Source organism: Lissotriton helveticus, chromosome 6 (assembly GCF_964261635.1).
Source record: "Lissotriton helveticus chromosome 6, aLisHel1.1, whole genome shotgun sequence".
Taxonomy (NCBI): Eukaryota; Metazoa; Chordata; class Amphibia; order Caudata; family Salamandridae; genus Lissotriton; species Lissotriton helveticus.
Genome location: NC_136067.1, coordinates 1,832,478,138 through 1,832,491,149, shown reverse-complemented (window position 1 = coordinate 1,832,491,149; position 13,012 = coordinate 1,832,478,138). Strand labels below are relative to the sequence as shown.

Below are 13,012 nucleotides of genomic sequence, written 5' to 3'. Positions count from 1 at the left end.
AATAGCATATATGTGTGGCTATCCGTCCCAGTAATGCACATTTGTTGGGGGTTTATGTGTAAACTGTTTGAATCTCAGTAGGGGTACTGCAGCCTTTACTTCTAATGAGGCGGACAACATGCTTCACTCACTTAACTACGAGGCCCTCGGTAATTACAGTACAATGGCTGCAAAACCAGCTGAAGCAGCACTGTGAAAAACATTAGATATTACATATTTGTCAATGAAAAAAATAAAGACGTCAATGAAAGATAAAGGTAAAATGGATACAGATTGCAATGCTTGAAAAAATAACTTATAGGACTCCAGACATGCTTTAACTGTTCCTGAACGACACAAATGGGTGTTATGTTGTGTAGTACTGGTGGTGATCTCTCAAGAGAAATTAAGGGTTTTGTATAAAGAGTGTCACTGAAAAAGCACCTTTTGCAGATTTCAGCTGCCTTCACAGTGATTTCATTTAAATATGCAGACTAGAAGTCCTCATTACTGTACTCAGCATACGACGTTAATACCTGTATAGCGGTGACACATACGTTTAATGTGGAATCCAATGACAGCCAGGTGACTGAGTAAACATTTCTTGCACATTGCTGTAAGTGTTCAAATGATGTGAATAAAACACCATCCTGCCAGCACGATCGTGGATAAATGTCCTTTATCACGAATCCCTTCCAGCACGCATACCCTCTCACCATATTGGCATCTCCTCAGTAGACTGGGCGCATATGTGGGTCTTGACTTGCTCCACCTTTGTTCCCTAAGGCATGCTACTATATTTTATGAATCAATTGCTATTTCGTTTTTGTGCCTGTTTTAAGACCACTTATTGCACACTTACATGATTCAATTCTATGTGGAAAAAGTAGGCATTTTACTCTGATGGGCTACCTTGAATGCCATTTTATCTCAAGTAGCCACTTGGTCAGTAGACAGATCCAACCTATTTATGCAACATTGTTAAAATTAATTGTGGTTTATTGCAATTTAGAATGGTTTATTCATGAGGCCTTGGAACTGATGATAGTTTTAGGGGAGGCAGTGGCCTGTTTCTGTTAAGCACAATGGCTTCCGAAAGTCTTGAAAATCCACCATTTGGCTGCTAATTTTTCAAAATTTTCTCGGGGGGGAGAACCCCCCAAACCCTCCTTAGGTGGTTCGGGCTTGCTCGCTGCGCTCGCTCGCACGCCATTCTACGCCAAACATTTTCAGCTCACCACTTTCAAATCGAACCAGCCGCCACTGACCACTTCGATGCCCTTTTGGTGAGGATATTGCTTTTTAGTATATTTCAGAATAAATAAAATATAAATGAGCCCCCACTGTGCCTTTCCATGACTCGCTTTCTATTACACAGATTTAATCAAACACATAAGATTGCATTTTCCCACTGGTGTCCAGGTGAAAAAACATACAGGAAAGATAAGGTTTTTCCACTTTTTTGAAAAGAAGGTGGCAATGTCAACTTCCTGACATTCAGAGAGGGTCCTGAAAAGCTACTTGTCTGCAGATCCTATGGATTACTTCAAAGGTAATTTTCCTTCAGGCAGCGATGAAACTGAGAACTTGTGTTCTGTAAGGTGTGAAGAATTATCTCTAGCAACCCTCCCTTGCGACGCGCTTTGGTGCAGCCTCTGCGGAGTCTGAACGCTATGTACAAGAAATAATCAAATGTAAGCCTACCTAAGCGTCGCTCGTAGATTTCCATTAATGCAAGCTTTCCCTTGACGTCTTCTACGGTGTCCAGCACAAGCCTCAGGTCCAGCCGACTCTGCTCCTGGGCCACTCTCTGCACGAGCTGCTTCACCTCAGCTTCCAGCCACACTGAGTTGTCAATGCGGTTAGCCAGGGTCTTTATATCCAGTGTGGGGGCGGAGCCATTGACAACATCAAAGAAAGGAGAAGCTACGTCATATTACAGAATACCCAAGTGCCCTAAAAATGACACTGCACGTACAATATGCATGTTGTATAATAATAATTCTACACCTATTTCTTTATCTATGTTACAAGCCATTTTCTTTTTGCAACAATAATGGCATTAAAATCTACTACAAATCGTTCTCATAAATAATGAATCTAGTTAGCGGATAATAACAATGCAAAATTCACATTGCAGCATCAGATATATGTTGTAACATTTCTTGGCTTAATTGTGTTTCAGACGTGCTGGATTTGACATCAGAAATCGACATTTGTGTTTGTGGCAGCCTGCTTCTTTCCCCCTAAAATTAGCTACTGAACTACACACACAAGTAGCCCTTAATCAATAATATGTAAGAAACATGCTATGCAAAGTGCACCCACCCTGCATTCAGGAGCCCTTATCAAAGGTGAGAGCTAGCTGGTAGGAAGAGGGAGGGGCTGAATGTTGCTCTTAAGCAATGTTTGGTTGTATTTTGTGAATAGGTCCACTTACTGCTTGACATAATCCTTCCTGCAAAGAGGACTAGTCTGAAACAACAAAGTCTGTTGCACGCTTGCGTTGTCTCTGTTATGTTAGCAATTTGGGTAGTGAGCAGAGAAAGAGGACACTGTTGCAGAAGTTACAATGAGGAGTATCTATGTGGCAAGAACGCTTTAGTGCTAATTGTACAAAACCAAATTGGAGGGGAAAAACATAGGTATTATTAAGAAAATCAAGCTTTTTTAAATGGTATAGAATGAAAAGGCGCCTTGACAACACCAATGAAACTTAGAATATCAACTGTTGGTTGAGCAAAAGGCAGAGAAACCCAGATAACAGGATAGGTATAGAAGAATATGATTTTAATGGTTAGAATTGTAGATTTTGGGAGCTTTTGTATGGCCCATGAGGGTCGGTATTAAGTGAATCTCAAAGAGTAACTTATTCCAGAAACGTGGCCACTGGAATGTGCCCCTCTTGCATCCATACAACACTAGACAGAGCAGGATTGGTAGATCTTAACATACATATAAATGCCAGAAATCTCCTGATTCTTATGAAAATCAGTGCGAGGGAAGGCCACGAATAGCTCCCTGGGTAGACTGTGCTTTGCTGGGGACTGAACCCTAATTAAATGGCGTTGAGCAGCTCCTCAGGAAAAGCCTGTGGCTGGTCCTCTATCACTCTTTCTAAGACTATTAACAGCCAGCTCAGGCCATCAATAGGGCTCTAATTGCTTACTGTCTTGGAGTCTAGCTTAGGTTTTTGTAGAAGCGAGTAAAAGACTAAACACATCAGGGACATTTGGACGACCCCTACAATAAGAGTTAAGCTGATTATCATATTAGGAACACTTCGGTGTATTCTTCACCTCCTACTGCGGTGGATACCTTAAGCATAACATGCATCACTTCCCAGGTCCTAACGCTAACACAACCTAGGCCATCTACACAGCCACTAACAATCCTAAGAGGAAGAAAACTATCCTTATGGAAAGCAACTGGTTCTAGCTCAAGGCAACCTGGTAGAATGTACTTAATGACACCATGGCAGTAAAGTAGCATGGGCCAATGGCTGACATTCTGAAAGGAAGGCACGAGACATGAAATAGATTAAATGATTACCAAGTAGATATTTCCATACCTGTGTGCTTGTAGGCAAGTTCCCATTTGTACTAAAGTACTGAATAAACTGCCTGTATTCATTTTCACACCTTTTTACTGTATCCGCCAGCTGCTGTATTTTGTTCTCTTTCAGCTCAAGATTTTTGTATAAATCGAATATCTGATGGACGAAGTACAAAAGGTAAATGGTCAATGCAGTCGTAAACAAAGAAGTTTTTATTTTAAAAAGATGTCAATTCTAGATGTCTTCCCACTGACTTTCTTTTCTTTACTGTCCTCTCTGTATAACAGTATACAACGTGGTCTGTACCCTCAAAAAAGCAGTTGTATTAAAAAAGAAATCTTAATTCATCCACTTCCATGCATAAGTGCAAATACAAACAAGGACATTTATGCAAAAACGAAGCTACATTTAAAAGCTAGATATGATATTTACTGTAAACATATGCTAAAAAACTTTATATTTGGCTATATGGTTTTCTAATATGTTGCTGTGTAATGATATGTATGCAACTTCAGTGGCGGGAACAAGTGTTCTTTAATATATAGGGCGTGGAGTTAGAAGCTCCAGCCAATGCTGATGTTGCATTTTTATGGGGTTTTCTTTATAGCTAAAATTGGATACATTACCTAATTGTCATAGTTTTCCTCCTCCTTATTTGAGAAATCCAATTGACAATGATCTCCGCATTGCTGTGAATTTCTTACTGACTGAAACCCCGCCACAGTGCACCTCCATCTCGCAGGACGTTTGTCCTGGCAACGTTGTCTTTAAACCAAAAAACAATGCCTCATGGTCCATCTTTCAGACATTTGATGACTCTGACATCTCAAAACTACTGACTTCCACTAAACTTTCCAACCACTTCAATGACCCTCTCCTCTCCAACTTCCTCAAGGAAACTTCACACATCCTGATACTCCTAAGGACCAAAATTATCAATGCCTCTCTTACGCAAGGCTCCATGCCTGACTGTCTAAAAGTGGATAAGTCACACCTATCTTAAAAAAAACTGACGCGGACCTCTCTGATTCCAACAATTTCTTCTCCATTTCGAGCAGCCCAACCTTCGTCAAACTCCTGGAAAAAATGTGTTAATCAGCAACTCTGCAATCACAGTGCCCAGCACCAACTCCTCGACCACTGCTAAACTGGTTTCAGGCCAGGTCCACGCTGTCGACAATACTTTATTGCGTACTCGGTCCTAATGAATCCTGCCTTGTAATCCTTATTGACCTACCAGCAGTGCTTGACACGGTCAAACATGAAACTCTCCAGAACCTATCAGAACATAGGATAAGTCTTTCTGGTACTGTTTTAAAATGGTTCTTCTCATTCCTACAAAACAGATCTCAACGAGTCCTAATCAATCAGGACTTATCGGATCAGACGCCGGTCACGGACAGCTTTCTCCCAAAGTTCTTCACTTTCCCCACCCAGTTCAATATTTACATGAAACCCCTGACTGAAATCCTAAAACTCTCTAACATCTCCTACCATATGTACACTGATGATACTCAACTATCCATGAAGATTGCCTCCCATTATGACATCAGCACCCTCAATAACACGTGATCAAACCTCAACACTAGCTAACTAACAGCCCACCTCAAACATAACGCACTCAAATCCAAATTGCTATTAATCTCTCCACCCAACCCCACCTCAAATATCAAAGACTGGCTCCCTCTACTCACGCCTTGAACTGTACCCCATTTATCATTGATTCAGCACAATCCGTAGGAATAACACTACTGGCTTTTAATGGGCTGCTAATTTACAGACCACCAGGGCCAATAAACTCTTTTATTGAATCCTTTTCCTCAATAATGAAGTCCTGCATGGAAAACCCTAACTTTCTTATACTGGGTGATTTTAATTTTCATCTAGAGTCCATGGAAAGTTGCGATACAAATAATTAGTGGACGTACTAAAAGGACTAGATTTTCAGCAAATCATCACTGAACCTAGCCACAACGGGAACCACACTTTGGACGGAATTTTTACAAATTTCCCACAGACAAGATTTAGGAGAACGCTGCCACTGACTTGGACAGATCACAGGGCTATATTCTTTGATCTACTTTTAACAAGAGCAGCCACCACAGAACTAAAGAAAAACAGGACAAGGGCAGTACGCCTCTGGGGGCAAATAACTACAGCCGACTTAGAAATCGCCTTACAGTTACATAATCCACAGTCTGATATTAACCCAGACATCGCAGCCAACAATTTTAACAGTTGGATTGATCAAGTGGCAAAAAAACTAGCCCCTGTAATTTACAAATAGACAGGCAAAAGAACAGCATCAGCTCCATGGTACACCACCGAGCTAAACGAGTTAAAGAAAAAATGCAGAGAAAAGGAACGAATTTGGAGGAAGGATTACTCCGATAACGACAAAATACACCATAACCAGGCACTAGTAAAGTATAAAGAAACAATAATTCTAGCAAAATCTAGTTTTTTACTGAGAAAATTATGACATCTAAAAATACTCCCAGAGAACTTTTTAAGACAGTCTCCAAGTTAACTAGTTTTAGCAACAGTAACCAGTTCAAACCTAATAGACAGTTCTGCGATGAACTCGCAGACTTTTTTCATGATAAAGTAGTCAAAGTCTATGATGAGTTCTCTGGCAGCAAAACCAACACAAAGGTATATCGACTTAACAACGACAAGCCAACTACACAGGGTTTTCTGCATAAATTTCAGACTCTTACACAGGACAGAGTTGAGAAATTAATACTCTCGACGAAATCTGGATCTCCCTCGGACAATATGGCACCCAGTATTTTTGCAACCAATCTAACACCCCTTCTCAACAATATTTTGCTTGCATGCCATTTTCCTGAAACCTTGAAAAAGTCTTTGGTAAGACCTCTTTTGAAAAAGCCAACCCTAGATCCCACGGAGGTTAGCAGCTACCGACCCATTTCCTGTTTACCATTTCCCTCTAAAATACTGGAGAAAGCCCTAAACGTGGAACTATTAGCCTTTACAGAGGCTAATGACAGATTTGACTCAGCGCAACACGGTTTCCATCCACGCCACAGTACGGAGTCCGCATTAATCGCTGCGACAGAAGACATACGTGTCCAACTTGAAGTGGGGGGGAGACCATTTTGATTCCACTCGATTTGTCGGCCGTATTTTATACGATTGACCACAGTATCCTTATCCAGCGCTTGGCTGAAGTAGGAATTGTCAACAAAGCCTCTGAGATTCTTCACTCCTACCTAAGTAGAAGAGAGCAATCCATCATGATTGGAGAACATAAATCGCATTCTTACGCATTGCCCTGTGGGGTCCCCCAGGAATCGTCACTCTCACCCACCTTGTTTAATATTTACATGATCCCATTGGCCAAGCTTATACGTTTGTATGGTTTTAAAGTTGTATGTTATGCGGACGACACGCAAATAGTGATCTCTCTAACCTCTAAACCTGCGGGAGTGGCACTAAATTTTAATAACTTTTACATGGATGTTGGCTAATTGCTTAAAGCTAAATACCGGAAAAACTGAAGTGGTACTGTTTGGAAGAGACACATCCATTTGGAATTCCACCTAGTGGTCGGAAGCAGCAGGGCCCTGCCCTCAGCCTGTCAAACAAGTAAACAATCTGGGGATCAGGATAGATGATCAGCTTACTCTATCTGACCAAGTAAACAATATCACCTCCTCCTGCTTTTACACACTCAGAGTTCTTCGAAAGATCTTACCTTTCAACCCCATGGCCCTTAGAAAAACAGTCAACACCACATTAATTCTTTCTAAAATCGACTTCTGTAATGCCCTCTACTTGGGAGCAAAAAGGAGTGTTGTACGTAAACTACAGACCCTACAGAACACAGCGGCCCGTGTTTTACGCAAAATTCCTAAATTTAGCCCCATTAGCCAGTCCATTAGAGACCTGCACTGATAACCAGTTCAGTCAAGGATTCAATTTAAATCCATGTGCATTCTGCATAAGACCTATACGAGGCCGGGCCAGCCTACCTCAACCAACATGTCAGGCTTTACCTACCACCATGTGCATTCTGTCAGGCTTTACCTACCACCATGTGCATTCTGCATAAGACCTATACGAGGCCGGGCCAGCCTACCTCAACCAACATGTCAGGCTTTACCTACCACAGCGAGAGCTTCGATCAGTATCAGCCTCCTTACTGTTAGTTCCCAGGATAAAGAGACTAAAATGGGGAGGCAGAAGTTTTTTACATCTGGCCCCAAAACTATGGAACACAATGCCCATCAGTCAAAGAAATTAACCCAATTAATTGCATTTCAGGAAATGGCTTAAAACATGGTTATTCACACCCTAATCCACAGCCGTTTCCCATGCTTCCTGCCCAGATAAATGACAGCTAGCGCTAAGACGCCACGGCAAAAACGCGCTCTACAAAAACCCCTATTTCATTTCATTTTCATTTCACAACAACCTCTATATGTTAAATCACACCGGCACCACAACCAGAGGGGCCAATTACCATCTCCACGCTTTAAAAAAATGAAAGCCATTCCTGCCCAATGCAGATCTTAAAATTGTGGTTCAGGCACTCATAATTTCCAAAACTGAATATGGGAATTCTACCCTCATTGCACTACTGAAAATAAAAATAACACCGCCAAGGGCTACCCTCAATATGGCTGCACGGCTCATCACGGGCACACAAAAATTGATCACATCACCTCGGCTCTCCATTCTCAGAACTGGCTACCCTATGAATCCAGGATTCACCTAAAAATAGCCTGCATGATGTACAAAGCAATCCACCACAATACTCCTTGCTACCTGGCTCAGAAACTGGTTCTATCTAGAAGGAACAGAGGGGCATATTATCAAGGACAGGCGATATATTATCGCCGCTTTTATCGGCAGGAAACTGCCGATAAAGCGGCGATAATGGCCTTGATAATATGCTCTATGAATTCCAATCGAAGCCCATGTTAGATGGGTTCACATCTAACATGGGCTTCGATTGGAATTCATAGAGCATATTATCAAGGCCATTATCGCCGCTTTATCGGCAGTTTCCTGCCGCTAAAAGCGGCGATAATGTATCGCCTGTCCTTGATAATATGCCCCAGAGCTTCTCGTAGTGTAAGCTCCTTACTACTGAAACCCTAGACATTTTACAAAAAGAAAACTTAGAAGAGAACTTTCTCTGGAATTGCCTCAAAAATGTGGAACACTCTTCCTCCAGAGACCAGGACCATCCCTTCATTCCCTCTTTTAAAAAAAGAAGTGAAAATGACACTGCTGAATAATCTCCTTTTAATCCGATTTGACTATCAATACCAATTTGAATTCATTGTTAGCATTTTCACTATGACTCTTTGTTTCATCTATGCCCGCTATATGTTTTCGCCTTTGTTAAATGTTCGGGCTCCACCCTGTGACTCTATATCTTACTCCTTGTACATTCAACACTATTGTTATGTGGTACAGTGTACAGTGCACTGACATCAAATTCTGGTCTTGTTCCCTCTTTATAAAACTTCATAAATATATAGATTTTTTTTTAAATAGGTGCTCTATGACCTCTCAAGAAGCATATAATTAGCTGAAGCACACTGTTACTCTATACATCGAAGTTAGGTATTCACTGCCTAGCTGGGTATTTGTACAGCTCGCCGCCAAAGACAAGGTTTGGACTTTAAGATTTTGCTACTGGGTGAAAAGTATCAGAAGGTTAATAGTTGTGTGGATAGGGGGTTATGGGGAGGGTATCAATGACTGCCACAGGTTAGTTGTATGTTGACTCACAATTAGGTGTTCACCCCCTACCAGCACTTACAACTTGGAAAGCTAAAGCTTGTTTTTAGAATGTAACTTCCTGAAACGAACATAGTTTGGCTGAGCTGAGCGTGCTACACATCCAAAAACCCTTTACTACCAGAAGGTTGACTCCATGCCTTTTCTGATAATCTGGTACTTGGTAGAGAATTTGTGCCTGTTCGAATGAAGGGTCATGGCTGATACGTGGTGAAAACTCCTCCAAGTACCTAAGCCCTTCGTTCCAGTAGGCCTCATGCAAGGTGAAAAGGCACAGCAGTTTCATCCTGGATACCAAAGGTTGCAATGGTAAGGCCATACTTGAGGTGGTTTGCATTACTTTAGATTGCTGGTGAAACGGACTGCCTTATCCTGTCCCTTTGCAGTACATATTGCCACTATAACGATACTGGAGGCTGTATGAAACTTGATTCCGAATGTTATATTACGGCAGGGGACTTGTGATGACTTCATCCTACCACTGGGTTCCCGCAAGAATCGGTTACTGGGATTTCACTCTGGATATGGTGGCTAATGGAGAAAACATACCCTGCTAAGTTGCCTACAATGAATTTCAGACCTTTTACTAAATATGTTACTTATGGGTCCCAAAGAGAAGCTTCAGTTACTGATACTCAGGTATAGGGTTATTGTATTTTTATTGACAAACAATGAACTGGAATGCGGCATGAGTGGTTGAAAATGTAGTAAGTATGCCACCCATCACCCACCATTGCTTTAATGTGATGGCCTACGTGCAACAGAGTTGCCCAGACATGGGTCCTGTTCTCCAGCCTCACTGATGAGGCTGACATGGATGAACTCGGTATGGAGTTGCTCCTGTTCTCGTTTAGAGGGGAAATGATGTAGCATTTCTGGCTGGGTTGTTCTTACAGGCAACAAATCAATGGACTGGGAAGGGGCCTGAATGATTACCAGTGGCAGAGACTTTTGCACATATTCCATCTACCACCTTTTGTTGTGTTATTGTATTTTCTGTACAAGCAAAGCATAGACCATCTACTGCACTTTTTGAGTTTCTGTTTCTTGAGTCACTTTCTTGTTCTTGTTGACTGCCCTAAAATCAGTCTGTTGGACTTGCCTAATTCCTAAAACGAATACAAAATTACACTATTCATACTTAACACCTAAATATGCCAGGGAATATTTATGTCTGTGCTACAAGAGGGCTCTTTAGAGTCTTTGGGTCTGGAGACCACTTAGGGTCCATGACTCTGAATCACCAAACAACAGGTTCAACATTTATTCCACGTGTGCTGTGTGGACACCTGACTGGACTCATAATTGTTAGGCGGCTGTAGGTCTCTGGATGGATCTCTTGTGACCAAATGGATCTACCTCCGAAACCAATAAATTTGTTCCAGTGCACATACTCATTGGTCATAAGGGGGCATGGTAAGGTTTCATACAGGGCCTCGTCTAAAAGACCTATCAGATCTCACAAGATTCATGTGCGATATCAGAACACTCGCAAGAGTGTTAGCTCTCGTGAGATCTCACAGAAATGCACTGATGACAATGCCACATGCTGCCTTTTGAAACACAGGTGGAGATTTACAAAAATGTCCTGCAACGCAGCGCAGCCACCCACGAGGCTGCTCTGTGTTGCGTGACAGGGACGGAACAGGGGAGCGCCATGTCTTCGAAGACATAGCTCTCTCCTCCCCTTTCCCGTGCACCAGTGCTGATTTCAGCTGCTGTGCACCATGCACACACCATAGCGCCGCAGCGCTAGGGGGTGTGCATGAGTGTAGAATAGGTTTTGTAGAGGAAGGATACCCTTCCTGTACAAAATACTATGCTAGACACGAGGGAAAGCTTTTCCCACTCTGTATGCATGCTGCACGTGCTGCACAGTGCAGCATGCATGCAAAGTCGGATGGCGCAAAGTGATGCGAAGCAGCGCAATGTGCTGCTTCGCATTACTTTTACGTTATTTCTAGCGGTAAACAAGTTTAGCGCTGGAAAGTTAATTAGGAAAAAAAGATTTTTGTGACGCAAACACGGCACAAAATCTTAGCAAATCTCCCCCACAGTATGCATGTCCACACAAGTCTTTGCAGGAAGACAGAGGTGGGCTTCATGGTGTGGGGACAGCCTCAGTGGAGGATACCTGCTGAGAGAGCAAAACACAGGAGAGCATACATGGGGGTGGTCACACAGAAAGGGCCCAAAAGGGCGATCCTCCAACCAGAGGGTTTGATGATTCAAAGACAAGCCAAAGAAAAGGCACTCCCTGAAAAGGCCTGTCTAAGGTCTGCCATCTCGAAAACGGGTCTCCAATGTGTAGCTAATGAGCTACAGATAGCTCACCAGCTGTATAAAGCAGCTAGCAGATGTGGACCCCAATCAAGTACTTCATTCAGAAGGTCTCTAGGTGAGAGGTGCTGTCTCCTGCATGACCCTCAAAGTAGCTGCCAGTGATACCAATGGCAGTGCCTTTTACACAACACACACCCACAGTGACAAAAACCACAGGGGCCTCAGCACAACCAATCAAAACTGTAAGGTTATTGGGCCTTTTGAGGTCCCACTCTTTCACACTTTGTGTGTGAGAATATGTGTGTGTGTGGGGAGAGGAGACTATACAAAGTCCATACAAAAGTGTGAGCAATAGACTGACTAGATATACCTGAGTTGAAGTGGGATTGTGTAGGCCAGATGGGGGAGTCACACAGGAAATGAGGAGTTTAAGTGGAGACAGGAAAATACCTCAAATGCTGCACTGGATGGGTGTGGTGTGTGTACATATGTGCACAGTGGTCTCAAACTACCCTCATGTGTGTTTGAATTGTATACACAGGGATCTCGGGAAGACATATTGCAGTATTACTGTTATTTTCTTGATGCCAGAGAGTACTCACTGCTATGGCTATTAATTCTTATGTGGAGGCATTTCATGCTGATAAAGCTTTTAATTACATTAGTGTTGGTTATCCTGTCTGATCAGCTGAGGGGTTACTGCTGGCAGTATTGTAAGGGTATGTCACCATCGTCATGTCTCAAACGGTGACTATTTTGGCAGTGATAGTACTTGTTAACAGCAGAGATGGCTCCCGTTATGGAAAAGGTTGGTGAGCGGTGATATAGTATGACAAAGAGGCATTCTTGTATGCTTTCTCATTTGAGCTCCATCCCATTCAAATGTATGAGGCCTTATCACACTCATGCAGTAGGTTTCTTTGCTCCACCGAGTTCCCTTGTGGCTTCACTTTCCAGAACTTGACTGGGATAGAGAAGGTTTGGAATTGGAACATAACAGCAAGTAGCTCACGGTACGTCATATATGTTTGGCTATCTGAGTGGGTTAGGAATGCATTCAAGATGTTTGTGATTTTGTAGACCAATGCTGGGCAATGCCCCTGAGGCATGCTGCCCATGGGCCTTAAGAAGAGAGCATAGGGTGTTATCTCAACAGCTCTCTTTGCCATGTCCTGTACATTCAAAGGCTTGTGGGTGGATAAAGGTGATTGTATCATGACAGATATTATAGGAAGGGCTCCTGAACTGTTTTGTTGTGTTTTTGTCTCAATTGTTGTCTATTTCTCTCTGTTTTAGTGTGCTTTTTTAATTCACCAAGACTATTACTCTCTTTTTGCTCTCCTGTTCTGTGATATCTTCAATGCATTCTATACTGTGATCTGCCTATTTGATTGTAGGTATGGCAGAATTATTCCC

At 42.3% G+C, this 13,012-nt stretch overlaps 1 protein-coding gene across 5 annotated transcripts in view; it reads right to left on the bottom strand.

Annotated features, from left to right (window-relative positions):
- The window catches only part of TRAF5 (TNF receptor associated factor 5), a 199,353-nt gene that overhangs the window by 14,381 nt on the left and 171,960 nt on the right, over window positions 1–13,012 (bottom strand). For all 5 annotated transcript variants that reach the window (XM_078649729.1, XM_078649732.1, XM_078649733.1 and 2 more), the window contains 2 exons: window positions 3,551–3,691; window positions 1,684–1,852 (listed from right to left, as the gene is read on the bottom strand). In XM_078649729.1, the coding sequence (XP_078505855.1) occupies window positions 1,684–1,852; window positions 3,551–3,691 (310 nt within the window). The remainder of the gene's footprint in view (window positions 1–1,683; window positions 1,853–3,550; window positions 3,692–13,012) is intronic.